This window comes from Pipistrellus kuhlii, unplaced genomic scaffold (assembly GCF_014108245.1).
Source record: "Pipistrellus kuhlii isolate mPipKuh1 unplaced genomic scaffold, mPipKuh1.p scaffold_m20_p_15, whole genome shotgun sequence".
Lineage (NCBI taxonomy): Eukaryota > Metazoa > Chordata > Mammalia > Chiroptera > Vespertilionidae > Pipistrellus > Pipistrellus kuhlii.
The window spans coordinates 11,985,742-12,012,257 of record NW_023425460.1 but is presented as its reverse complement, the minus strand read 5'-3'; the positions used below and the strand labels follow the sequence as shown (position 1 = coordinate 12,012,257).

General features: G+C 36.0%; 1 protein-coding gene, 1 non-coding gene and 1 pseudogene across 8 annotated transcripts in view; all 3 read left to right on the top strand.

Moving 5' to 3' along the window:
* The window catches only part of CCAR1 (cell division cycle and apoptosis regulator 1), a 56,090-nt gene that overhangs the window by 21,413 nt on the left and 8,161 nt on the right, over positions 1-26,516 (top strand). For 6 of the 7 annotated variants that reach the window (XM_036438302.2, XM_036438300.2, XM_036438301.2 and 3 more), the window contains 13 exons: positions 817-931; positions 1,047-1,239; positions 4,816-4,945; positions 5,361-5,522; positions 8,744-8,969; positions 10,225-10,338; positions 10,900-11,066; positions 11,805-12,015; positions 12,831-12,914; positions 15,011-15,196; positions 20,559-20,750; positions 24,185-24,421; positions 24,816-24,927. In XM_036438302.2, the coding sequence (XP_036294195.1) occupies positions 817-931; positions 1,047-1,239; positions 4,816-4,945; positions 5,361-5,522; positions 8,744-8,969; positions 10,225-10,338; positions 10,900-11,066; positions 11,805-12,015; positions 12,831-12,914; positions 15,011-15,196; positions 20,559-20,750; positions 24,185-24,421; positions 24,816-24,927 (2,129 nt within the window). The remainder of the gene's footprint in view (positions 1-816; positions 932-1,046; positions 1,240-4,815; positions 4,946-5,360; positions 5,523-8,743; positions 8,970-10,224; positions 10,339-10,899; positions 11,067-11,804; positions 12,016-12,830; positions 12,915-15,010; positions 15,197-20,558; positions 20,751-24,184; positions 24,422-24,815; positions 24,928-26,516) is intronic. The other variant, XM_036438303.2, reaches the window with a different exon arrangement.
* Positions 10,704-10,768, top strand: LOC118719622. Its single transcript, XR_004988194.1, has one exon. It is a non-coding gene; the product is annotated as a small nucleolar RNA SNORD98 (small nucleolar RNA).
* On the top strand, positions 21,984-23,653 carry LOC118719176 (annotated as a pseudogene).

Genomic DNA, 26,516 nt, shown 5'->3' with positions numbered 1-26,516 from the left:
GCTCTACCACTGAGTCAAACTGGCTTCGGCCGGTTTCGGCCTTTTTATAAAAATTTTAAAAATTGATTTTATAGAGAGGAAAGAGAGAGAAACCGATTGTTGGTCCACTTATTTATGCACTCATTGGTTGATTCTTGTATATGCCCAGACTGCTGATCAAACTCACAACCTTAGCATATCAGGGTGATGCTACTTAGCCAGCGTGTTTAAAAGATTTTAAAATTAAAATATTAATAAATAGGATTGAGTGATTGGTGAAATAACATATCCAAACTAGTATTTTGTTAGTGAATTTCCTTAGTGATTTCAAAAATATTTCTAATGACTTTACTATATGATTTTTCTTAAAGTGTTTCTCCTATTTTTCCATTTTATATGCCTTTCTGTCATCTTTCCAAAGTCTAAAGCAAATTTTATATGCCTTTCTCTCATCTTTCCAAAGCTTAAAGTATGAGGATTACCTACATACTAAAAACTTTTTTTTTTTTTAACACATTTTTATTGATTTCAGAGAGGGAGAAAAATAGAAATATCAGTGATTTGAGAGTATCATTGATCAGCTACCTCCTGCACGCTTCACACTGGGCATGTATACTGTCTGGGAATCAAACTGTGACTTCCTGATTCATAGGTTGATTAGCTCAACCATTGAACTCCACTGGCTGTTTGTTTTATTTTTTTTGTTGTATATATTGGGGTTAGATATAATTTACTTTTTTTTTTCTTTTCTTGCTTTTGAAATAATATGCTTTAGAAAATTTGTTAATCTTTTTTGGCGGAAACTCTCTTAAATGTGCTTTTTCTTTTTCCCCCTAGTGCTGTCAAAGGAAAAACCCCCCAAGTGGGTGACAGAGTATTGGTTGAAGCTACTTATAATCCCAATATGCCATTTAAATGGAATGCACAAAGAATTCAAACACTACCAAATCAGGTATATGAAATATTGAGTTAGTTATTATAGAAACTTGGTCACTGAGTTGTCTGATTTGTAAAGATTTTTCTTTGATATTTAAAATTTTTATTTTATTTGTTTATTTTTTGTTAAGAATCAGTCCCAAACCCAACCTTTACTGAAGACTCCTCCTGCTGTACTCCAACCAATTGCACCACAGACAACATTTGGTGTTCAGGCTCAGCCCCAGCCTCAGTCACTGCTACAGGCACAGATTTCAGCAGCTTCTATTACACCACTGCTGCAGACTCAACCACAGCCTTTATTACAGCAGCCACAGCAGAAAGGTATCATATGCAATGTATCTTCATTTTTTATGTTTTAGACTAATCCATAATTGTTAAAATAATAAGAGTATACCTTTAATTATGAAAAAACAGGGACTTCTAAAATACTTAATAAAGTATTTTGTGTAGACCACTTCTACTTTATTTTCGTTTTTTACCATTACCCAAGGATATATAATTTTTTAAAGATTTATTTTTATTGATTTCAGAGAGGAAGGAGAGGGAGAGAGAGAGAAACATTAGTGATCAGAGAGAATAATTAATTGACTGCTTCCTGCATTCCCCACACTGGGGATTGAGCTCTCAACCCAGGCATGTGTCCTCACCAGGAATCATACAGTGACCTCCTGGTTTATAGGACTGCGTTCAACAACTGAGCCATGCCAGTGGACCCAAGGAGATACATACATATATGTGTGTGTGTGTGTGTGTGTGTGTGTGTGTGTGTGTGTGTGTATATATATAAATTTTATTGATTTTTTTACAGAGAGGAAGGGAGAGGGATAGAGAACTAGAAACATGGATGAGAGAAACATCAACCAGTTGCCTCCTGCACACTCCCCACCGGGGATGTGCCCGCAACTAATATACATGCCCTTGACCAGATTCGAACCTGGGACCCCTCAATCCACAGAGTGACACACTATCCACTGAGCCAAACTGGTTTCTGCAAGGATATATTTTTATTTTTGAGAGAGAGGAAGGGAGAGGGAGAGAGAGAAACATCAACTCTTCCCCTCCTGGGCCAGGGATTGAACCAGCAACCTTTTTGGTGTGCAGGACAAGGCTGAAAGCCACTGAGCCACCCGGCCAGAGCTAAGCCACTTCTGCTTTTATAGCTATTTAGAAACTTTTTTTTTTATTGCTCTTATTGAAAGACATGCTCTTTGCTACCTTAAACTGAAAACTTTTAGTACTCTCTCCCCATTTTGGTATCTTATTTGTAATTGAAGTGTTTTTGAGAATTATTTCTTATAAATATAGCATTTTATGTACATGCAGAGTCTGGTGATAGTACTTTAAGTTCCTCATTGAACCATAATGCAATAAGTAAATGAGCTGTGTTTTAAGTTTTCTTTTGCATATTGATTATTTGAAACTCCAAGACTTTTTAAACAATGTTTAAAATTATAGCTAGCCTTGGGTTAATAGAAGCCTATTTAATTGGTATTTTTTTAAAATGTAATTGTGGGCCGAATATAATTGTAATTGTAACACCCATGTAAATCACTACTTGGGCAAAAAATACAATATTGCTAGTTAATTCTTTTAAAATAGTTTTACCCTCTTAAGTATATATCATAATACAGTTTAGTTTTGTTTTTGAGTTTTACATAATCTGTGATTCTATTTATATAATTTTTTGTATACAAAATTTTTAGTTCGATGTTATGTTTTTAAATTTTTTCATATTCTGTGTGGCTATAATGACTTCATTTTCTTATTGTATAACATTCCCATAGTATGAATAGTATACAGTTTATCTGTTCTTTGGTAAACATTTGTGTTATTTCTAGTTCTTGGGTTCTGAAGCTGCTACTGTGAATGCATGTATGTGTGAGGCAATGTGCACGGGTTTCCCTAGGCCAGTGGTTGGGAAACTCATTAATCAACAGAGCCAAATATCAACAGTACAACAATTGAAATTTCTTTTGAGAGCTGAAAACAGACTTTTGTGCATGGGCCACAAAGTTTAATCGCACTGTATGTGCACGCCCACACGTGGTATTTTGTGGAAGAGCCAAACTCAAGGGGCCATTGAGCCGCAGTTTGCCGACCACTGTCCTAGGGCATATATTTTCTGGTGAAATTGCTGGGTCTGAGGGTTTGTATGTTAAATTTACTAGGTAATGCCAGGCTGTTTTCAGACTACTTTGTTCTTCCATGTATCTGATCTTCAGTCCTATAATTTATTTTTCCCCCCTCATCTTTTTTTCCTTAGAGGATTTGTTTTCAGTTGTGAATAGGGACTTGAATATCATTCCCCTCTACCCCCGTCACTCTCTGAAAAAGAGACATAGCTTCTGTGGGAGGACTCAAGAAAGCAGTGTTTCTCATGATGTATCCCTTGAGTTTGGTAGATGCTTGAGAGGAGCAAGAAGAGCAGTAGAAGAGAGAGAAGGGATCAGTGGACTGTGCTAGGTTCACTTGGCAGAATGGTAGGGAAATCTGTATTGGCAAGGGATTCCTTCGGTCATACCAGCCAATTGTTCTTTAGCTGGTATAGTATTTATTACTTAACATAAGAAATATTCATAAGTAAGCTGGTTATTTTTCTCGCAAATCTTCATGAAAAATTTTCATGTATATAAAAGTGTTGAAAGAACAGTATAATTATTACTTCTATACTTACAACCCTAAACAGTTCACATTTTATCAAAGTGTTTTGGCTGCATAAATTAACAAATATACATGATATTAGCTTAAACATTTGAAGTAATTACCAAACACTATGACTTCACTCCCATATATTAAGCATGTCCTTCCTAAAAGAGTTTTCCTATATTACCACAATTTATTATCACATCTAAGAAAAAGTATTTAAGTACCCTATTTATTTATATTCAGATCTCTTCAGTTGTCTCCCAAATGTCTTTTTGTTTAAAATATATTTTTATTGATTTGAGAGAGGAAGGTACAGAGAGAGAGAGAGAAACATCAATGATGAGAGAATCATTGATCAGCTGACTCCACGCACTCCCTACTAGGGATTAAGCCCGCAACCCAGCCATGTGACCTTGACTGGAATCGAACCCAGGACCATTCAGTCCGAAGGGTGATGCTCTATCCACTGAGCCCAACAAGCCAGGCCCAAATGTCTTGTAAGGTTGTTTTTTTGTTTCCTAAACAGAAAGCCAAGTTTCATGCATTATATTTGGTTTTGTTTCTTTAGTCTTTTTTATTCTAGAATATCTTTACTTTCTCTTATTTTATTTATCTTGGCTTTTTGAAGAAATTGGGATAGTTGATTTGTAGATTCTTTTGGAATATTGTATTCTGGATTTGTCTTGATTCCTTGTGATATTTGGACCTTATTTCTCTATCTACCACTGTATAAACTATAAACTCTAGGTTAAATCTAAAGGCATTTGGCAAGAATATATTATAGGCAATGTTTTGTACTTTATATTGCATCATACTAGGAGGTACATTTTGTGAGATACTTCCACTATTATCGATGCTAAATTTGATTACATGATCAAAGTGGTGGCCATAAGTTTTTGTATTGTAAGAAGTTTTTCCTCCGTGTAGATAATCTCTGGATGATACCCTGTGAATATCTTGTATAGCAATCTTTGGTTTAATATCAGAAGATAAAGCGTTGGCAAACTATATCCCTTTGATTTGTTCCACGGCCTGGTTTAGTGTTTGTTGTCCCTGAACTAAAAACGGATTTTGCATTGTTAAAGGATTGTAAAAAAAATACACAAATTTACAAAACTGTCTCTACCGTTTATGGGCCAGAGAGCCTAAAATCTTAGCCAACATTTTCTATGTATAAAATTTAACCAGGAAATGCTTTTGTACTTCGTTTAAGTAAAAATGGTTTTTTTTTCTGTATCTTTTTTTTTTAAGCTGGTTTATTGCAGCCTCCTGTTCGTATAGTTTCACAGCCACAACCAGCACGAAGGTTAGATCCACCATCCAGATTTTCAGGAAGGAATGACAGAGGGGATCAAGTGCCTAATAGAAAAGATGATCGAAGGTATGTTTTTAAATATATGTTTTTTATTGATTCCAGAAAGGAAGGGAGAGGGAAAGAGAGAGAGAAATATCAATGATGAGATATTTCTCAGCCTCCTGCACAACCCCTACTGGGGATCTAGCCTGCAAGCAGGAATGAACGTGATTTCCTGATGTGTAGGTCAACCGTCAACCACTGAGCCACATCGGCAGGGCCGAAGGTATGTTTTTAGATGGAGATGATGTGATGCACTTAATGCCACTAAAAAGATGATTAAAATGATAAGTTTATGTTGTATATATTTTACCACAATTCAAAAAAGTTATTTAAAAAGTATACTGTAAAATCTTATATTAACTTATTTCGTGAAGGAATTCTTAGATAATGCTAGAAAAATTATTAATTTTAGAAAATTTTACCTTTTTTTTTTTTAAAGTCGTGAAAGGGAGAGAGATAGACGTAGATCCAGAGAAAGATCTCCCCAAAGAAAACGTTCCCGGGAGAGATCTCCTCGAAGAGAGAGAGAACGATCACCTCGGAGGGTTCGCCGTGTTGTCCCACGTTACACAGTTCAGTTTTCAAAGTTTTCTTTAGATTGGTAAGTTATTTCCCCCCACTTCTTAATAAATTATTAGTTTGTAATTTTGTGTAGCTTAGTAGAATGTGTTATATACAGATATATTTTTCTCTCAACTTTCATTTCTTTACACTTAATAATTTTCATTTATACAAGAAGAGAAATGCAATTTGAAGTAGCGGTTTAGTTCTTTGCCAGGATTAGATTATTTTCATACACTCATTAAAGATAATCAGCTATTGAAAAAGGCATCCACTCCGTGATGAAGTTATTCGTTAAAGTTGGAATTATCTCAGATCCAGATTTATTGATAACTTTATTAAGTTTATGCATAATCCGTTGTGTATAACAAAATAATACAGGAATGGATTAAGTATTTAAGTTAGCTGTAGCAATATAGTATAATAAAAACATACACACGTCTATATGTTTAACAACAAAACAAAACATTTTTCAGTCTTTAGAAATTACTAAGAATTTTTGAAGCCCTGCTTGGTAGCTCAGTTGGTTGGAGCAATTTCCAAGTTGGTGGGTTCAATCTCGGTTGAGGGCATACACAAGAATCAACTAGTGAATGCATAAGTGGCACAACAAAATTGATATTTCTTTCTCTCTCTCTCTCTCTCTCTCTCTCTCTCTCTCTCTCTCTCTCATAAATCAATTTAAAACAAAGAATTTTTGAGCTTCACATGCAAAGGAAATTATATCAACTAGCAAGAATTGTGAGTTCGGGTATCTAAAGCAACAGTGTGTATCGTTTGTAGATACTCAGTTATGGTGCAAAGTTGTAATTGATAAAAAGGGAAATTGTTAAATGATTGATTTACTCTAAGGGAAAGGAAAATTTATCTAAAGGCCCTGGGCCTGGCAGTTATGTATAGAAAAAAACAAATGGACAGTAAAATAAAAATAATCATTACAAGCAGCATTTAAAGCAGTTTCACATAGGAACAAATAACTGTATTTCAGTGTCCTAAGAGAGCATTGCTGCATCTTAACAAAGTGTTATAATTAATATTCATAATATTGGGCTATCAAATGTTAAAATTTCTCTATATTCAGTTCTAGATTGAGTAAACCAGTGTATTTTACTTAATACTACTCAGTGCCAAAAATTTTTTGCTTGGTGACATTGCTTAATTGTTAGGTAGTTGATTTTCATTTACTCTTGCTTGTGGTCAAGTCAGCAACTATTGTTTTTAATTTTTTAATGAAATTTTTTTTATTGATTTGAGAGGAGAAGAGAGAAGGATAGAGAGATAGAAGCATTGATGAGAGAGAAACATCAATTGGCCACCTTCTGCATGCCTCCTACTGGGGATCAATCCTCCAATCCAGGCATGTGCCCTGACCTGGAATCAAACCTAGGACCTCTTAGTTTCTGGGTCAGTGCTCAACCACTGAGCAACACCAGCCAGGCACAACTACTCTTAATTTATAGTTTTCTTGTTATCCCTGTTTAATTGTATATTTAAAATATGTAGTCTGTATATTTGAGAAAATGTTTTTGGAACCAAAACTTTCTCCAGTCCCAAGATATTAAATAGAGCAGTTCTACTTCTTTTTATATTTTATTTTATTTTATTTATTATTTATAGCTCTACTTCTTTTTAAATCCTCACCCAAGGAGCGAAGATATTTTTACGTTGATTTTTTTCTTTTTCTTTTTTCTTTTAAGAGAGAGAGAGAACTATCGTGTGACAGACACACATCAATTGGTTGCCTCCCACATGCGCCCTGACTGGGGTTGGGGATCAGACCTGTAGCCCAGCTATGTGCCTTTGATGAGAAACCAAACCCTAGACCCTCCTGAGCCAGGCCGGCTGGGGCAAGAAGCTCTACTTTAAACTCATCTTCTCCCAGCTTATAATGCTATTCTGGAAAGAGTTGATATATAGTATGTAAATTGAACAGTTATCTACCTTTTTTCAAGTTAGACATTCAGAGTTTCACATCACCACTTTCAGGTAAATTCCCATTAACATCAAATGAACCCATTATAAATAGAAATGATTTTTAAAGCTCTCATATTTCTTATAATTATTGGAAATCAAGATTTTCTTATAGTAACATGATTATAAGAGACTGTATGCCAAGAAATGATTTATTTGTATTTTTTTTTTTTATCTCTTGTTTTATAGATTTTACTCCTATGGGGTGAGATACAACTTCAAAAATTCTAGTGATGAGAAACTAGGAAGCTATTACAGATACTTTCTGTTTGTAGCACTTTAAAAACAAATCTCACGTAACCTTTTTTTGTTTGTTTGTTTTTACATTTTTACAATAGAATTTTATCCAAATAAAGTATAAGTATATCAGTAATCATAACTGACAAGTTTATCATTCTATACTTTTTATTTTTAGGCTTCAAATAAAAAGACATATCTATAAGTTCACATTTTACACTTTTGTTTTAATTGTCCTTTTAAAAGACAATATAGTTATCTTTTTATCTTGCAAATTGTGTTTTCCACTTTTCATTATGCTTTTAACAGAAATCTCTTGGCTTTTAATCAGCTTGATTTACCTTTTAGTTTCTCTCAAAAGCTTTGCTTCTTAGGAAAAAGGAAATGAACCTTTAAAAAAAATCAGTATGCCAGTTTAAAAGACCAGAATCTTAACCTCTTTTTACATAATGAACAATCCGGTATGGATCTTAATCGCTAACACTGAGAGGTATGGAAGTGTGGATAATCCAAAAAAGACTTGGATTTTGCTTTCACGAGAATTTTATTTAATTTTGAATGTAAATATTCTTGACCTAGGATCTTACTATAGAATAAAAGTTGTGTTTCTACGCTGTATAAAACTGATTGAGAAGCACTCATACTAATTTGGTACCACTCTTATCCCTTCTTTCTGTCATTCTACATGAACCATAGTTTTCTCAAAAGTGCACAGTTTCAACTGAGACAGAACTGCTTTTGTTCAGATCTTCTCTGGAGCTGGGGTTGAAGTTATTTCAAAGGGTCTTCTCTAATGAATTTTAAGCTACATACAAAAAGTAAAGAAATAAAGGTAACATTTAGATATGTTATTTATTCAAAGCTGTAAGTAAACAATTTGAAAATAAGATTATCATATGCCTTTCTGCACATTTATAGCTCATTAATAATTGACCATTTGCAGCTGGCTTTTAGCCATGTCAGGTTAGATGTTTAGCTTCAGAATTGAGTGAATGTTTGTATACTCATTGGTATTAAGGTTTTTTAATTCACTACGTACATCTTTTTTTTCAGTCCTAGTTGTGACATGATGGAACTAAGGCGCCGTTATCAGAATTTATATATACCTAGTGACTTTTTTGATGCTCAGTTTACATGGGTGGATGCTTTCCCTTTGTCAAGACCATTTCAGCTGGGAAATTACTGCAATTTCTTTGTAATGCACAGAGAAGTAGAATCCTTAGAAAAAAATATGGCCATTCTTGATCCACCAGATGCCGACCACTTATACAGTGCAAAGGTTTGTATTTTGCGATACACAGCTAAAATTTATGAGCAGTTACTCATATTAAGAGTGGATATTGAGATAATTTTCAGAAAGTGGTTATTAGGTTTAAGATTTTGAATTCCTACATTTTCTTTTCTGCTAAACTCTCTTTACCTCTTAAACTGTAAAATTCTGGTTATTTATTTATTTATTTATTTTTACACTTTGAACCACATAAAAATGTGAAGATGAAGTTGATGTAACAAGCTTTTTGGAATGTTCTATGTTTTTGTTTTTGTTTTTTTAATATATTTTATTGATTTTTACAGAGAGGAAAGGAGAGGGATAGAGAGTTAGAAACATCGATGAGAAAGAATCATCGATCAGCTGCCTCCTGCACATCCTCCATTGGGGATGTACCCGCAACCAAGGTACATGCCCTTGACTGGAATCGAACCCGGGACTCTTCAGTCTGCAGGCCGAGGCTCTATCCACTGAGCCAAACTGTTTTTGGCGGAATGTTCTATGTTTTTGACTAGGACAAATAAAACATAGTTGTGGGTGAATGTATTATATGTTAGTCTGCAGGGTAACTTTTAGTATATTGCTATGATCAGTAGTTTTCTGCTGTTTTAAAACATCAAAAAACATCCCTTGCCCTGTATGATTTGGCTCAGTGGATAGAGTGTCAGCCCGTGGTCTGAAAGAATCCAGGTTCAATTCCGGTCAAGGACATCTACTTTGGTTGTAGGCACATCCCCAGTGGGGAGTGTGCAGAAGGTAGCTGATCAGTGTTTCTAACTCTCTATTCCTCTCCTTTCCTCTCTTTAAAAAAAATCAATAAAATATATATTTTTAAAAAAAGCATCCCTTGAAATGTTAAAACTATATAATTATAAGGTATTAATAGATACCTTATAATTATATAGTTTTAACATTATGATAATGGTATTTCTGCCAAAGATTTAAAAAACAAACATTTTTATTGACTTCAGAGAGGAAGTGAGAGGTAGAGAGAGGTAGAAACGTCAACATCAATGAGAATCACTGGTCGGCTACACCCTCTTACTAGGGACCTCGCCCACAACCTGTGCATGTGCCCTGATTGGGGAATCAATCTGTGATCTCCTGGTTCATATGTCATTGAGTCACACCTGCTGAGTGCTGTAGCATTTTACTTTCTATTTTTATAAAAATGTTGGGCATCTAAAATGTAAGGATAATACGTAGTGCTTCTCATTTTCTTTACATAGACTTTTGACAGGATTGAATTATTTGACTATAATAGGTAATGCTGATGGCTAGCCCTAGTATGGAAGATTTGTATCATAAGTCCTGTGCTCTAGCTGAAGACCCACAAGAACTTCGAGATGGATTTCAACATCCTGCTAGACTTGTTAAGGTAAAATGAAACATAACTTTAGATGTACATTTGCTTTGCTTGGTTCTAATTGTGTGTGTGTGTGTGTGTGTGTGTGTGTGTGTATTATATATATAATTTAAAACTAATCTTGTTGATTAGTGTAATAATAATTTTAATATTAAGGCATTCAGACTCTAATGATGTTAATGTTTTTCTCACTGCAAATTATGACTATATCTAATTCATTTTGTCACTAGTTCAGCTGTCATTTTGATGTTCTATATTTGTAGTATAGGTTAATCTCAGAGATAATGATTTAGTGTATCTTTGGGTGCTTTTAAAGTGTGAATTATAGCTTGTTTCTTTAAAAGAACTCTTTATCTGAAGAAATGTTTTAGAAGGATGAGTTATGATGTGTAAATCCTATTCCATTGCTGAAATGCAGTGTGGAACACAATGAACTGAACTCTTCCTTGACTGACAGATACCAGAGGTAGTAAAAATGATATTGGAAAGGTTTGTACCTTTCCTTTTCAAGTATTTTATGTGTGATTTTATAAGTTGCATAATATATGTAAATGATTCTTTGTTTTGAATTAGTTTTTAGTGGGCATGAAAGGCAAGGATGAAGCCATGGCCATTGGAGGCCACTGGTCTCCTTCGTTGGATGGACCAGATCCAGAAAAAGATCCCTCTGTGTTGATTAAGACTGCTATTCGTTGTTGTAAGGCTCTGACAGGCATTGATCTAAGTGTATGCACACAATGGTAAGTACCAATTCATTTTTTGATTAGAAATGTTTTTCTAATAATTTATGTAGATGATCTTGTCTATTAGCCTACACTCCCTCCCCCTTATTTTAGCAACCTTGATCATGCAGGTAACCTCAAAGGAAAGAATCCCCATTTGTAGCAAAAGTTTATTTGGTGCCAAAAATGTTTGGGGGGAGGGCGGATATAAGAACTAATCAAAATAAACTGAAAATTTAAATGCTTTGTTATGCTGTACTTCGGAAGTTTCAATGTATGTTGAAAATATTTTTCATTTTATGTATAGCTGGAGAAGATCGTCAAGAGAACTTCATTTCATTATAATTCTTTTGTTATAAGATGATGTAGTTGCTGATTATTTTTGTTTAGCCATATTTTCTCTTGAGGCTTATTTGTCTTGTGTATTTTAGTATATTTCTTGTGACTTAATTGAGAAATTTTTTTTTTAGCACATGAAATCTGAACAGCTATCCAGCTTCTTCAGGTATTCCCTAAAATATGCGTAGCTCTATAATCAAACATGAAAATGCCTTGGGGAACATATTCTTCTTTTAACTATAAGAATTATACAAATGTACCAAAAGAGGAACTATGGCTTCTATAATTTTTTTTTTCTTTAGACCAACCTCAAGTTCTTGCAGCAAAATTTCTTTACTTGATGTGCTACAAGTGAACTAGGGTCTTTAAAATGTATTTTAGAATTTTTTTTCCAACATGCTTCTTCCCTTGCAACAGGTACCGTTTTGCAGAGATTCGCTACCATCGCCCTGAGGAGACCCACAAGGGGCGTACAGTTCCAGCTCATGTGGAGACAGTGGTTTTATTTTTCCCGGATGTTTGGCATTGCCTTCCCACCCGCTCAGAGTGGGAAACCCTCTCCCGAGGATACAAGCAGCAGCTGGTGGAGAAGCTTCAGGGTGAACGCAAGGAGGCTGATGGAGAACAGGCACTGAACGCTAATCCCTTTTTCTATTTCCGCTTCTCACAGGCACAGGAACACAGGCACAAAGCACACCACACACTACATAACACACACACATGGAGGAACATAACTGGTAACAGCGACTGGTAATCCAGCTTTCAGCAGTATAGTTGTATGTTCTTTTCTCTTTAAAAAAAACAACTGTCTGTTATGCTAACTTTAAGAGTTCTGAGACCTCAAAGGAAAATAAATTGTGCTTAAATTGCACAGAATTTTGTTTTTATCATAGGTTTAGTTGCTGGAATCTGGGACCAGTTGTTGAGCAAGATTCAGTATTAAGCCATTTTAAACATTTTGCCATTTTCTAAAATTTTAAAAATTTTTTCTTTCACGGTCATCAGTTCTAATCATGGATATTTGAAATTGGACAACCACAAGTCTGAGAGATTTGAAATTTCAGGCTATGTGGCATCATCTTTGGTACATTTGAAAGGTCTGGCTAAATCAACCTTAACTTTGGGTGGTTTGAAAATTGGGGCAAGATCACACACTGTGTGGTTAGTGGAGACCAGCAGTGTTTGTGCATCCCTGATATCCTTTGTGTTGTAATTTATCACCCTTTTGTGTTTCACAGATCTGGCTTTGATTGGCTGATGAGTGTCTTTGTGATCAATTAAAAGTGGTAGAATGTATGTACGTGGATTTGCCTAAATAACTTTAGGAGAAGACAATCTGAAACATTTGTGACCTTGCACAGATCAGCAACAGACTTATAAAAATAAATGACCTTTATTTTAAGGTTTCAGAATAATAATTAGGTTCTTAACTTTGTATATCAGGATGAAGAAGAGAAGGATGATGGTGAAGCTAAAGAAATTTCTACTCCTACCCATTGGTCTAAACTTGACCCAAAGACAATGAAGGTAACTTTGAAAGAGGTAGCTGCTTTTGCACTTCGTTGTTTAACACATAAAAGCTGATTAACTTCACATAAAAGCTAAAAAAAAAAAGTTTTTCTTCTTTGTTATGAAACTAGCTTTTAACCCACATTGTTTTTTTGTTGTTGTTGTTGTCAATCCTCACCCAAAGATATTTTTCCACTGATTTTTAGAGAGTGGAAGGGAGGGGGAGAGACAGAGTGAGACACATTGATTGATGCCTTCCACATGCACTCCAACTGGCGCCAGCAATCGAATCTGGTTACCAGTTAACATTCATAAGAATGTTTGTTATTCTTGCACTACTTCCAAGTTGTCATCAACATCAGGCTTCACATAGAGTCCTATAGATACCGAAAATATAGGCAAATAGATTAAGCCTGCATCCTAGAACTTTTTGTCAAACTAATGGCTTTGCTATTAAGTTTCTTAAAAATACATATATACGTGTGTGTGTGTGTGTGTGTGTGTGTGTGTGTGTGTGTGTGTTTCAGAGAGTAAGGAAAAGGGATAGAGAGAAACATCAATTATGAGAAAGAATCATTGATTGGCTGCCTCCTACATGCCCCACACTGGGAATTGAGTCTGCAACCTGGGCATGTGCCCTGACCCAGAATTGAACTGTGACCTCCTAGTTCATAGGTTGACACTCAACCACTGAGCCACATTGGCTGGGCTTAAGTTTCTTATTTTAAACTTGTATTTATTTTTATTAGGTATAAACCAGAGGCCCGGTGCATGAAAATCGTGCAGGGTTGGGGGATCCCCTTAGCTCAGCCTGTACCCTCTCCAATCCTGGACCCTTTGGAGGATGTACCTCTTACAATCCTGAACCGCTGGCTCCTAACTGCCCCCCTCTGCCAGCCTGGTCGCCCCTATCTGGGCCCCCCCCCCCCCTTCCTGCTGGCCTGGTTGTCCCACACAGCCTGATTATTCAGTCATTTGATCATCCCTCACTAACCCCCCTGCCAGCCTTTTTATAGGCAGACATCTTGTGGGGTCAATTTGCATATTACCACTTTATTATACATGATATAATGCATGCTTATGTTAAAAATTGGTGCTGCTGAAACCGGTTTGGCTCAGTGGATAGAGCACCGGTCTGCAGTTCGATTCCGGTCAATGGCATGTACATTGGTTGTGGGCACATCCCCATAGGGGGTGTGCAAGAGGCAGCTGGTAGATGTTTCTCTCTCATCGATGTTTCTAGCTCTCTATTCCTCTCTGTAAAAAAATCAATAAAATATATATTTTTTAAAAATTGGTGCTTACATGAAAAATAGAAGAAAAAAATTATTTGAGACTATCATTCAAATATAACCACTCTTAAAATTTTGTTGTATTTTTTCTATTCTTTTTTTCTGGGAATAGCTTGTAATTGGTTGCTTGTAATCATGTTATATAAAAAGTTGCTACCTCACCCTTTTCAATTAATATTAGTGTTTCCCATGTAATTAATTTTATTTATTTTTTTAAAATGTATTGATATTTTACAGAGAGGGAGGGAGAGATAGAGAGCTAGAAACGTCGATGAGGGAGAAACATCAACCAGCTGCCTCTTGCACACCCACCACCGGGGATGTGCCTGCAACCAATGTACATGCCCTTGACCGGAATCGAACCTGGGACCTTTTAGTCCACAGACCAACGCTCAACCACTGAGCCAAACTGGTTTTGGCCCATGTAATTAATTTTAAATGTATACTGTTTTATCTAGCTGATGTACTGTTTTTTCTTAAATATTACCCTTTTATCAGATATTTAGATCATTTATTCTTTTGGAGGAAGAAACTCTAAAAAGGAATGTATAAAGTTGGTTCTTTTTATGTATTTAGGTTATTTCTTTAGAGTGAATTCCCAGAAATTAAAGTTGCTGGGTCAGAGACATTAACTATTTTTAAGCATCTTAATGCATGTTGTAAGTTTCTTTTCAAAAGTTATTTTTACAAACTTTTTATGAGCTGTATAAGTATCCCTTTAACTAAAGTTTTAAAAAATCAGCTAGATGATAATCTCATAGTTTATTCTCTATTTCAATATCCTGTTTTCTTTTCCTGTATTTTTATACTCTGAACATTTAGGTAAATGATCTTCGAAAAGAATTAGAAAGTCGAGCCCTTAGCTCCAAAGGGTTAAAATCCCAGTTAATAGCTCGATTGACAAAGCAGCTTAAAGTAGAAGAGCAAAAAGAAGAACAAAAGGAATTAGAGAAATCTGAAAAAGAAGATGAAGAGGAGGAGGATAGAAAATCTGAAGATGATAAAGAGGTATAAACTAAATTCACTTAAATATACCCTACATTGTTTCGCTGTTTGGATGCAGTTTTGGCTCCATTTGGGTTTTATTGCTGGTAACTGGGCAGCTCATCTGCCCTGGATCATTGTAGCTCTCTCTGCCTGCCTCCATCCCTTTTGTAGACTTCTACTCTGCCTGGTGGAATTGCTTTAGAATTGAACTGTTCAAGACAGGAAAATTTCAGGTGAAAATGGTGATATAATAATTGTTATCTTTTATTTTCACATATTCCTCTTATCTATTTGATTACCCAGTGGTATAGTTTTTAAATTCAAATACAGTCTTCTTTCAGTATCCCTGGAGGACTGATTCCACAACCCCCATGGATACCAAAATCCGAGGATGCTCAAATCTCTTATACAAAGTGAAAGTATTTGCATACAATCTATGTTTGCAAATAGACTACAGTAGGGACCTCCTACACATCACTTAATTTGAGTCTTGGCATATGGAAGTTTTCAGTGTTGCTTTTCAGAAGTCTGAGATTTTTTTTTTCACTACCCCCCCCCCCCCAATATTTTTGATTCACTTAAATCTGAATTTACAAAGGGCCTTCTGTAGAAGACAGAATCAGTTTTTATCCAGTTTTTAAGATAATGAATTAGGTTCCCTATCATCTTCAGATGGTTATATGTTTGTTTTTAATATAATTATGAATTTAATCGTATTTGAATGGGTTTCAAGTATTCTTTTTTTGTTAATCTTTATTGTTATTCTTATATATCTCCTTTTCCCCCCCATTGACCTTTCCAAGGTCATTCCCACCGACCACCCCCCAGCACATGCCCCCACCCCCCTAACGTCTGTGTCCATTGGTTATGCTTACATGCATGAATAGAAGTCCTTTGGTTGATCTCTTACCCTTCCCACTCCCTTTCCTCTGAGGTTTGACAATCTGATCGATGCTTCTCAGTCTCTGGATCTATTTTTGTTTATCAGTTTATGTTGTTCATTCCATTCCTCAAATGAGTAAGATCATGTGATATTTATCTTTCTCTGATTGGCTTATTTCGCTTAGCATAATGCTCACCAGAGAGTTCTTATTCTTTTTTTTTAATATATATTCTATGGATTTTTTTTTTTACAGAGAGGAAGGGAGAGAGATAGAGAGCTAGAAACATCGATGAGAGAGAAACATCGACCAGCCGGAATCGAACCTGGGACCTTTCAGTCCGCAGACCGACGCTCTACCACTGAGCCAAACCGGTTTCTGCAAGAGAGTTCTTTTTTTTATTTTTATTTTTTTTATATTTTTTTAATATATATTCTATTGATTTTCCACAGAGAGGAAGGGAGAGGGACAGGAAGCCAGAAACGTCAATGAGAGAGAAACATCAACCAGCTGCCTCCTGCACACCCCCCATCGGGGATGTGCCTGCAACCAATGCACATGCCCCCGACCGGAATCGAACCTGGGACTTTGATAGTCCGCAGACCAACGATCCACCAATGAACCAAACCGGCTTCGGCTGCAAGAGAGTTCTTATTGAAGCTTAGATTGTCCTTTTTTTTTTTTTTTTTCCCCCCCAGTAGGTGGAAATATATTCAGACACACAATACTAATTGTACCACCATCAATATTCTTGCCAAAGTTAGTTTGAAAATATTTTTGCATTTTCCGTCCCTATGTTCTTATTGTTTTTATGTACATTGTTCTAGCATGCAGCATTACATACTATACTGTCTTTTAATACTAATTTAATGTTGGTTTTACAAGTAAATATCTGATGCTCACTACTAGTCCACTTATCAGGGTCTCTGAGGTTCATCTCTTAGATTCCTCAGAGCTCATGGTACTATTATTTAAGTCCTTAACAGTTAGACTATACCCTTTATGTTTGAAAATCAGTTTTGCTGAATATAAAAAGTTTTTAAATTAAAAAAGAATTTTAACCCTTTGCACTCCGCTGTCCCCTCTCAGGGGACATCGGGATTCTAGCACATCACTCGGATGTCCCCTCTCAGGGGGGACATTGCAGTTTATTAGTGATTACGGAGAATTGAGTTAATTCAATGCACGTGTCCACCGCAAAGTAGCGTCAAGTAGCTGGTAGCCAATGTCCAGAATGGTTCGGAGTGCAAAGGGTTAAAAAAATGTATCTTGATTGATTTGAGAGAGGAAGGGAGAGGGAATGAGAGATAGAAATATCAATGATGAGAGAGAGTCATCAATCGGCTACCTCCTGCACACCCCCGTACTGGGGACCGAGCCCCCAACCCAGGCATGAGCCTTTGACTGGAATCGAACGTGGGTCCTTTTAGTCCACAGGCCAACGCTCTATCCACTGAGCCAAACTAGCTAGGGCATCTCCCTCCCTCCCTTTCTTTTCCTTTCTTTTCCTTTCTTTTCTTTTCTTTTCTTTTCTTTTCTTTTCTTTTCTTTTTTCTTTTCTTAATTTCAGAGAGGAAGGGAGAGAGAGGGAGAGATACAAACATCAATGATGAGAGAGAATCATTGATTGGTTGCCTCCTGCTTGCAACCCGGGCATGTGCCCTTGACCAGAATTGAACCTGGGATCCTTCAGTCTGTAGACCTATCCATTGACCCAAACCCATTAGGGTAGTGTGCTCTTTCAATATGTAATTTCTGACTTTCCAGGAATGTTTATTTTTAACAAACTTTTTTTGTGTGTGATAAAATATACATAAATAAAAATGATCATTATACCATTTTTTAGTGTATAGTTCAGTGGTATTAATTACAACTGCCCCCACTCTACATTTCCAGAAACTTATCAGTATCCCAAACAATATTAACTCTCCAACCTCTCTCCCCCAGTCACTTAGAACTTCTATTCTGCTTTCTATTACTATGAACTTGCCTGTATTAGGTACTTCATGTAAGTAGAATTATATAGTAGATGTCCTTTTGTGTCTGGCTTTTCTCACTTAACATGTTTTCAGTGTTGTAGCATGTATCAGAACTTCATTTCTTTTTTAAGGCTGAATAATGTATTGTCTGTGTATATATAACACATTTTGTTTATTATTCATCTGTTGATGGGTATTGGGGGTTGTTTTCATCTCTCAGCTGTTGTGCATAATACTGCTATGAACAAGCAAGTTCCCTTTTCTGTTATCTTTTAAGGCATTCTTTTTTTTTTTTTTAATATATTTTATTGATTTTTTACAGAGAGGAGGAGAGAGGGATAGAGAGCTAGGAACATCTATGAGAGAGAAACATAGACCAGCTGCCTCCTCACACCCCCTACTGGGGGTGTGCCTGCAACCAATGTACATAGCTTTATAGGAATAGAATGTTCTAGACCCTTTCAGATCTTAACTCACTATTGTTGGAAGTAGAACTTTGCCTTTGAGCTGCTGTTCATAATTGATCTACTTTGTTTTCCAGTTGAATGCTTGTTGACTATTGTTTTTTCTTTTCCTTTGGAGTATTTCATGGTTTTTCTATCCTTAGATCCTTCAGGACAACTCCATTACTTCCTTCTGCCTTCGCCGTACATAGACACCAATCACAGATCTGCTTCTTAGGGCTTTTTTTCACTCTTCTGTACACGGGGGTTAATGGAGATACTTTGTTACCTTGTTTTGTTGTGAATGTGCATGGGTTTTGGGATTGATATCTAGATTATTCTGTCTCTTTTTTGTTGTTACCAATCCTTATTCGAGGATATTTTTTCCATTGAATTTTAGAGAGTGTGGAAGGGACAGAGAGAGGAACATTGATGTGAGAGAGACACGCTGATTGGTTGCTTCTCACGCTGCATGCCTCCCAACCTGGGCCAGGGATCGAGCCTACAGCCCTTCAGTTTAGGGGCCAACACTCTATACACTGAGCAAACCAGCTAGAGCACATGTGTCAAACACAAGGCCCGCGGGCCAAATCCGTCCCGCCAGGCCTTGCAATGTGGCCCGCACCGCGCTGTCATCACTGCACTCTGCTGCGTTTCCATCACAATGACAGTTTATGACTGTTCAGTAAACCATTCGGCCTGCGATTTAGGCTGGATTTTAGATTTTGGCCCCTTCTCTGATTGAGTTCGACACCCCTAAGCTAGAGCTTTATCTCTCCCCCTCCCCTTCTCCCTCTCTCTCTCTTTTAATATATTTTATTGATTTTTTACAGAGAGAAAAGGAGAGGGATAGAGAGCTAGGAACATCTATGAGAGAGAAACATCGACCAGCTGCCTCCTGCACACCCCCTACTGGGGATGTGCCCGCAACCAATGTACATGCCCTTGACCGGAATCAAACCTGGGACCTTTCAGTCCACAGACCAACGCTCTATCCACTGAGCCAAACCGGTTTCAGCAGGCTTTATCTCTTTAATTGTGTGAAGTCAGGAAGATCCAGAAACTGTGCTACCACCAGTATTTTCCCAGAATTCCCTGATTTATGTAACATTAACATAGGTATTTTCTTCCCTCTTCACAGGTAATTTCTTATGCTGGGAAATACAAAGAAGGAGAATTAATCATAAAAACAGCTAAGACTTGAGTAAATTTGAACTTTCCTAGATTTCAGCCATTAGGGTTGGAAATAAGGAGTCAGAATTTTATCTTTACATGATATACATTTGATTGCAGTTGACTCTTTTAAAATATATTTTTATATTTTACTTATTTTTTACAGAGAGGAAGGGAAAGAGATAGAGAGCTAGAAACATTGTCAACTGCCTCTTGCATACCCCCTACTGGGGATGTGCCTGCAACCAAGGTAAATGCCCTTGACCGCAATCGAAACTGGGACCTTTCAGTCTGCAGGCCAACACTCTATCCACTGAGCCAAACTGGTCTCGGCTACAGTTGACTCTTGAACAATGCTGGGTCTAGGGCCACTAGCTCCTGCTCAGTCAAATATCTGCATTCAGAGGCCTGGCTGTAGCTCAGTTGGTTAGAGGGTTGTCCTAGTATGCCAAGGTTGTGGGTTCATTCTCCCATCAAGGCACATAAAAAGCAACCAGTGAATACATGAATAAATAGAACAACAAATAGATGTTTTCCTCTCTCCCTCTTTCCCTCTCTCTCCTTCCCTCCCATTTCCTATCTAAAAATCTATTTTTAAAATTTTTTGTACAACTTTTGACCCCCCAAAAACTTGCTACCCTTGATATATTTTGGGGATTAGTTCCAGGAACCACTGTGGATACCAAAATCCGTGGGTACTCAAGTCTTCTAAATAAAATGTCTTAGATCATTGCATACAGTTGGCCCTCCACAACCTCAGACTCCCATCCAGGGATAAAAACATTACTGGTATTGGAAAAAATTAACATGAGTAGACCTGTGCAATTCACATCATGTGTCAAAGGTCAACTGTATGTACATATTGTACATGGAAATTTAACTTTTACTTAAATTTGCAAATTCTTAGGAAGAAGAAAGAAAACGTCAAGAGGAAATGGAACGCCAGCGTCGGGAAAGAAGATATATTTTGCCTGATGAACCAGCCATTATTGTACATCCAAATTGGGCTGCAAAAAGTGGCAAGTTTGATTGTAGCATCATGTCTTTGAGCGTACTTTTGGATTACAGATTAGAAGATAATAAAGAACATTCATTTGAGGTACTGATTTAAGTTTGAATTGGGATCCAAATGAGAGCCACACAATTTGATTGGGTAATACATCTTACATTTCAAGGTTCTTTTTTATTCTGCTCTTTGTTTTTTCCTTGCAGTTCATTATTTTGGGGGAGAAATAAAACAGGTGATTTTTCTACAGACCCACTTTTGCTGATTGCATTCCTATGGGATATTTTAAATGTTGTTCTGGCCTCTGTACTCCTGTAATTGATGGATCTTAAGTCAGGTTCAATTTCTTTTTTTCCTAAGACTACTTCATAAGGTAGTGGCATGTTTCATCAGGATATCAGGAGATACGTGATACATAATATCTGATTGCCTTCCTTGGAAATGAGGCAATGCTATATTACTCTAGAATTGAAATACCAATTTATGTCATTGAAAACTTAATTTGTGATGGGTTGAGATGTAAGATAAACTAATTGAGGTTCATCTTTTTAACATGAATCTATTTGTACCATTATTTTAGGGCAGCTTTACAACATACAGCTTGTCATTTTTTAAAACAATTGAAGATGTTTATCTCTAAGCAAATTGCTTTATTTTTTGAATAAAACAATATAAAGTAAAACAATAAATTGAAAATTTAATATTTCAGTTTTTATTAGCCTGTACAAAATTATAATCATATTCAATTATTATGTCTTACCAACATATCTCACCTTGTTTTAGTTTATATATTGTATTGGAAAAATCAGTCATACTTATTTGATCCAAGAAGTCATTGTCCACCAAATCATTAGATAAAAATGAAGTATAAAGTGCTTAGACTAGAGACATTTGCAAACACGTATGGAAGATTACTGAGGTAGTTAGAAAACATGAAATGCCTGCATATTGGTTTTTATATAAAATGTTATATATATTTAAATATTTATAATTTTTTTATTAATCCAATAAGCCAATATTCTTAAATGTTATCTGATATTTATTTTTGTCACGGTTGCCATAAATTTAACTCATAGTAGTATCCACCATGTATTGTAGTATTTATTCAAGAAATAAGAGGAAAAAATAGTTATAACCTACTGCTTATAAAGTGTGTACTGTAGCACCCTTCTGCACTCCGAGTTCCCTGAGGTGCATGCTCCCTACCACACCACAACCCATGCTGTCTCATGCTCTGGCTCACGCTCTGGTTCCCACCTGGCCTCTGGCCCATAGCATCAGGCCCTCTCTTTCCAGGTCTGGCCCTCCTCCCTTCGTTCCAGCACCATGTTCTTCTATTCCTTTTTCAAGTCGCTGTGGGCAAGGATGTGGTTGTGGAATTCAAGAATGACCTGAGCATCTATGAGATCCTCCATTCTGTGGATCAATATTTCAACATCAAACTAAACATCAGTGTCACAGACCCTGAGAAATACCCTCACATGTTATCAGTGAAGAACTGCTTCATCCAGGGCTCAGTCATCCGCTATGTGCAATTGCCCGTAGATGAGGTGGACATGCAGTTACTACAGAATGCAGCGAGGAAGGAGACCCTCGAGCAGAAACAGTGACTCCTCCGCTACTACCCTTTCCTCTTCCATTGGTGATCCTTGATCTGGTGTCCCAGCCCAGGACCCTCCTTCATACTTAAGATGTTTATTGTTTTTCAATAGTGAATGCGCTTTTTTTAAAAAGGGATAAGTAGATGAGAAGACTAATTAGTGGGGAGCAGCAATCAGTCCTCAGTGAGAGGGGAAAGAAGTTGTCAGGGAAACTGCAGTGTTCCTGGACCCCAGCGCCTGCCTTTTTGCTCCTTCCCCAGAGATGGTGGAAAAATCTAGATTTCTAGAGCAGCATGTGATTCATTTGGGGGATGTAAGGAATCTGTCCTGCATCAGGAATAAAATTTATGGTGCAAAAATAAATACTAATGCTATAAGAGGCTCTCAAATTAATTCTACGCTGGTGGAAACAAAGTAATTGGTGAAACAGCCCTTTGCTAACAAAATGTGTTTTTTTTTCCCCTCCCCACCTAACATATCCTCCTGGTTAGTTTACTTTCAACCTATTACTAGAATGAAAAAGTCATTTTTATATATTAATTTAAAAAAAATTATTCTATAACTAAGAAAAATCATACATCATTAAAATTATAAATATTTAGCTGATTTAATATTAATGATAGATACATATCTTTCAATGCTTGTAGATAAAAAGACATGCAGAATTAATTCTGCTTTTCTAGTTACTGTTCCGTACTAGTCTAGCACATTTAAATATTGCTTTTTATCTCTGGGTAATAGAAAACTTTAAGACAAAGATTTGCCTCTTGCTATTTACTTACCCAAAGGGAGATTTTTGTTTAATTTACATTAATGGTTAAGAGAAAGTAGAATTTTAAACATCTCTAATGGTCATTTTACTAATAATAGAGTACTTTTTATTAAAAATGTATAATGACTGAATATGATTTAAAGCAAATATAAAATCAGTTACAATTTGAATACATTGCATTATTCTTTATGATTAGGGAAAAAGATTTAAGTGTTTTACCAAATATACTGAATATATTGCCAAAGATTACATATTTAGCATTTCTAATTTGTTGAAAGCAATTAACCTTTGATATATTTACATAAGAAATTTAGTATATAATTTTAGGTTCCTGAGTATGCTAAAGTTCATTATCCATGTGCTCTCAATAGGGTATGCTTCCTACTCAGAATTTTGAATTGGTTTCCCCTGCCTGGAATGCTTTTCTAGTGTCTGTATATGACATTCTCCTATCATCTTCAAGTCACTTTTCAGAATGTCAGCTGATCAGAGAGGCCTTCTCTGATTATAGTCTTGTTTCTCTGCTTTTTATCTTGCTTGTTTCCTTATAATTTGTTGTTGATTTAATTATTCTGTACTTTTTCTTACTGTTAGCTCATGTGATTTGGGATTTTTTTAAAGCATATTTTATTGATTTTTTACAGAGAGGGATAGTTAGAAACATCAATAAGAGAGAAACATCGATCAGCTGCCTCCTGCTCACCTCCTATTGGGGATGTGCCCGCAACCAAGGTACATGCCCTTGAGCTGAGTTGAACCTGGGACCTTTCAGTCCTTAAGCCAAACTGGTTTCGGCGGTATTTCATTTTTTTTAAAAACTTGAGTAAATGAATAAAGTACATTTATCATGAAGATTAATTGTATAAGGTAGTAGAGGTTCCTTTTTTTCTATTCCTTTTCAAATTTCCTATACATACTTTGGTTTTTTTAAATAATATTTGATCAAAACGATACTAAACATAGTATTTATAGCTTCAGAAGAGTTTTTGAGGATTTTGAGGCTTCTCAACATCATTGACATTAATTATTATAATTGTTTTTAGTGCACATTGTTAGATATTGCAAGTTCTTTGTCCTATTATTGACTCTGCTGGATTTTTTCAATATTTCTATTAAAGTTGTCTGTATTACTGTTGGTATTTTTTTTTTTATAGGTTTCATTGTTTGCAGAACTTTTCAATGAAATGCTTCAGAGAGATTTTGGTGTCAGAATATACAAATCATTATTATCTCTTCCTGAGAAAGAGGACAAAAAAGAAAAGGAGAAGAAAAGCAAAAAAGATGAGAGAAAAGATAAAAAAGAAGAAAGAGATGATGAAATTGATGAGCCAAAACCTAAAATAAGAAAATCAGATGAAAAAGATAAAAAAGAAGATCGAGATGAAAGGAAGGTCTGTAATAATTTCCTTGACCACCAAATCTTATTTAGAAGTTTTTCAATTAATCTCTATAGTATAACAAATGATGATGAGTTTCATCAGAATAGTGAAACGTAAAGGCAAAACTAAAACGTTTTAGTGTATTCAAAATTTAAGTCTTTGACTTAAGCCTATATAAACATCTGTAACTAGTTTTATAGTTTATTTATTTTTTTTGTTTAAGCCAGACTGCATGATTTGATGTATATATTGTGAATGGCAGTTAATTCATAAAGTGTATTATTGTAATAAATATATAATGTGATTCTACCTCAAGTAAGTTCAGTGGATTTAATTTTTTGTTTGTTCTAAGTCAATATTTGGCAAGATGTTTTGCTTATTAATTTTAAGGTATTTTAAATTATAGAAAGAAGATAAAAGAAAAGATGATTCTAAAGATGATGATGAAACTGAAGAAGATAATAATCAAGATGAATATGATCCAATGGAAGCAGAAGAAGCTGAGGATGAAGAAGATGGTATGATTCAAATTTATTTCTAAAGAACGTATATACAACCCTGGTTGGTTTGGTTCCATGGATAGAGTGTCAGCCAAGGGCACATGCTTGGGTTTCGAGCTCAATCCGCAGAAGGGGGCATGAAGGAGATAGCCGATCAATGATTCTCAGACCAATGATTCTCTCTCATCATTGATTGTTCTAGCTCTCTCCCTTTCTCTCTGAAATCAATAAAAATGTTCTTTAAAAAAAAAACAAAAACAAAAATATATGTGGCCCATAGATACAAACAATAATGTGGTAAAGGTGTGGGGTGGGATAGGGGCTGAATGGAGCCAGGCCAACGTGAGGGACAATGGGAGACATTGTGATACTGTCAACAATAAAAAAAAAAAATCATTTCTTCTTAGTATAAAAAATACATTTTTGTTTAGTAACTTTATCATTAACATCTATAATTTTAATATTTTTTAGAATACAAATACTATTCTTTAGAGAAAATATCCTTATATTAAGTAGTTTTATTTTTAGGTGAGAAAATTAAAATATATTTAATAAAAGAAAACTGATTTTTGCATATATATATATATATATGTTGATTTCAGAGAGGAAGGGAGAGGGAGAGAGAGATAGAAACATCAGTGATGAGAGAGAATCATTGATCAGTTGCCTCCTGCACATCTCCTACTGGTGACCAAGCCCACAACCCAGGCATGTGCCCTTGATTGGAATCGAACCTGGGACCCTTCAATCCACAGGTCAATGGTCTATCCACCAAGCAAAGTTGGCTAGGGCTGATTTTTGCATTTTAAAAATATTAACAAAGACTATTAGACATCCAGGTTGTTGGTTTTTTTTTGTTATTGTTTTTTGTTTGTTTTTTTTACCTACTTATTAGGTAAAAATTTTGCAAACATATATTAGTGGTAACAGTGGAGCTGGAGAGTATTGCACCTTCTCCAAGCTGCACAACAAGAATCACCAATAGTGGTGCTTACGGATGGCTTGGTGACCCATTGCGTGTCAGGATGTCTGATGGCTTTATGGAATGGATCAATGAGGATAACCTCAATGAATTTCTGCATTGAACGTCACCAAACCAGTTAGAATTCAGGACTTTCAGGGCCCCACAGTGCTACCTAGATTCTTCCTCAGAAGCAGACTAAAGGCTTCCAGCAAATTTTTGCTGGTTATCACCATGATATGATGGACAGTCTTAACCTAGGTTGCACCCTTAGCATTTGCGGCCACCACTGTGCTCATGAATCTGATATATCACATAACCGTGTGTGGCCTTGTATCCCAGCTTTATGAGGCCAGCTGGCAGTGCCGCTGGCAGTCCACCCTGAGAAGAAAGCGCAGTATATCAGACTGCCTCTTCTTGGGTGTACTTGTAAGCGCCCTTCTTGGCTTGCCTGATAGATGCAGCCAGATTGAAAGATACCGCACAAGTTTTATTTTAAAATATATTTTATTGATTTTTTTACAGAGGAAGAGAGAGGGATAGAGAGAAATACCGATGAGAGAGAATCATCGATCAGCTGCCTCTTGCACACCCCCTACTGGGGATGTGCACGAAACCAAGGTACATGCCCTTGACTAGAATCGAA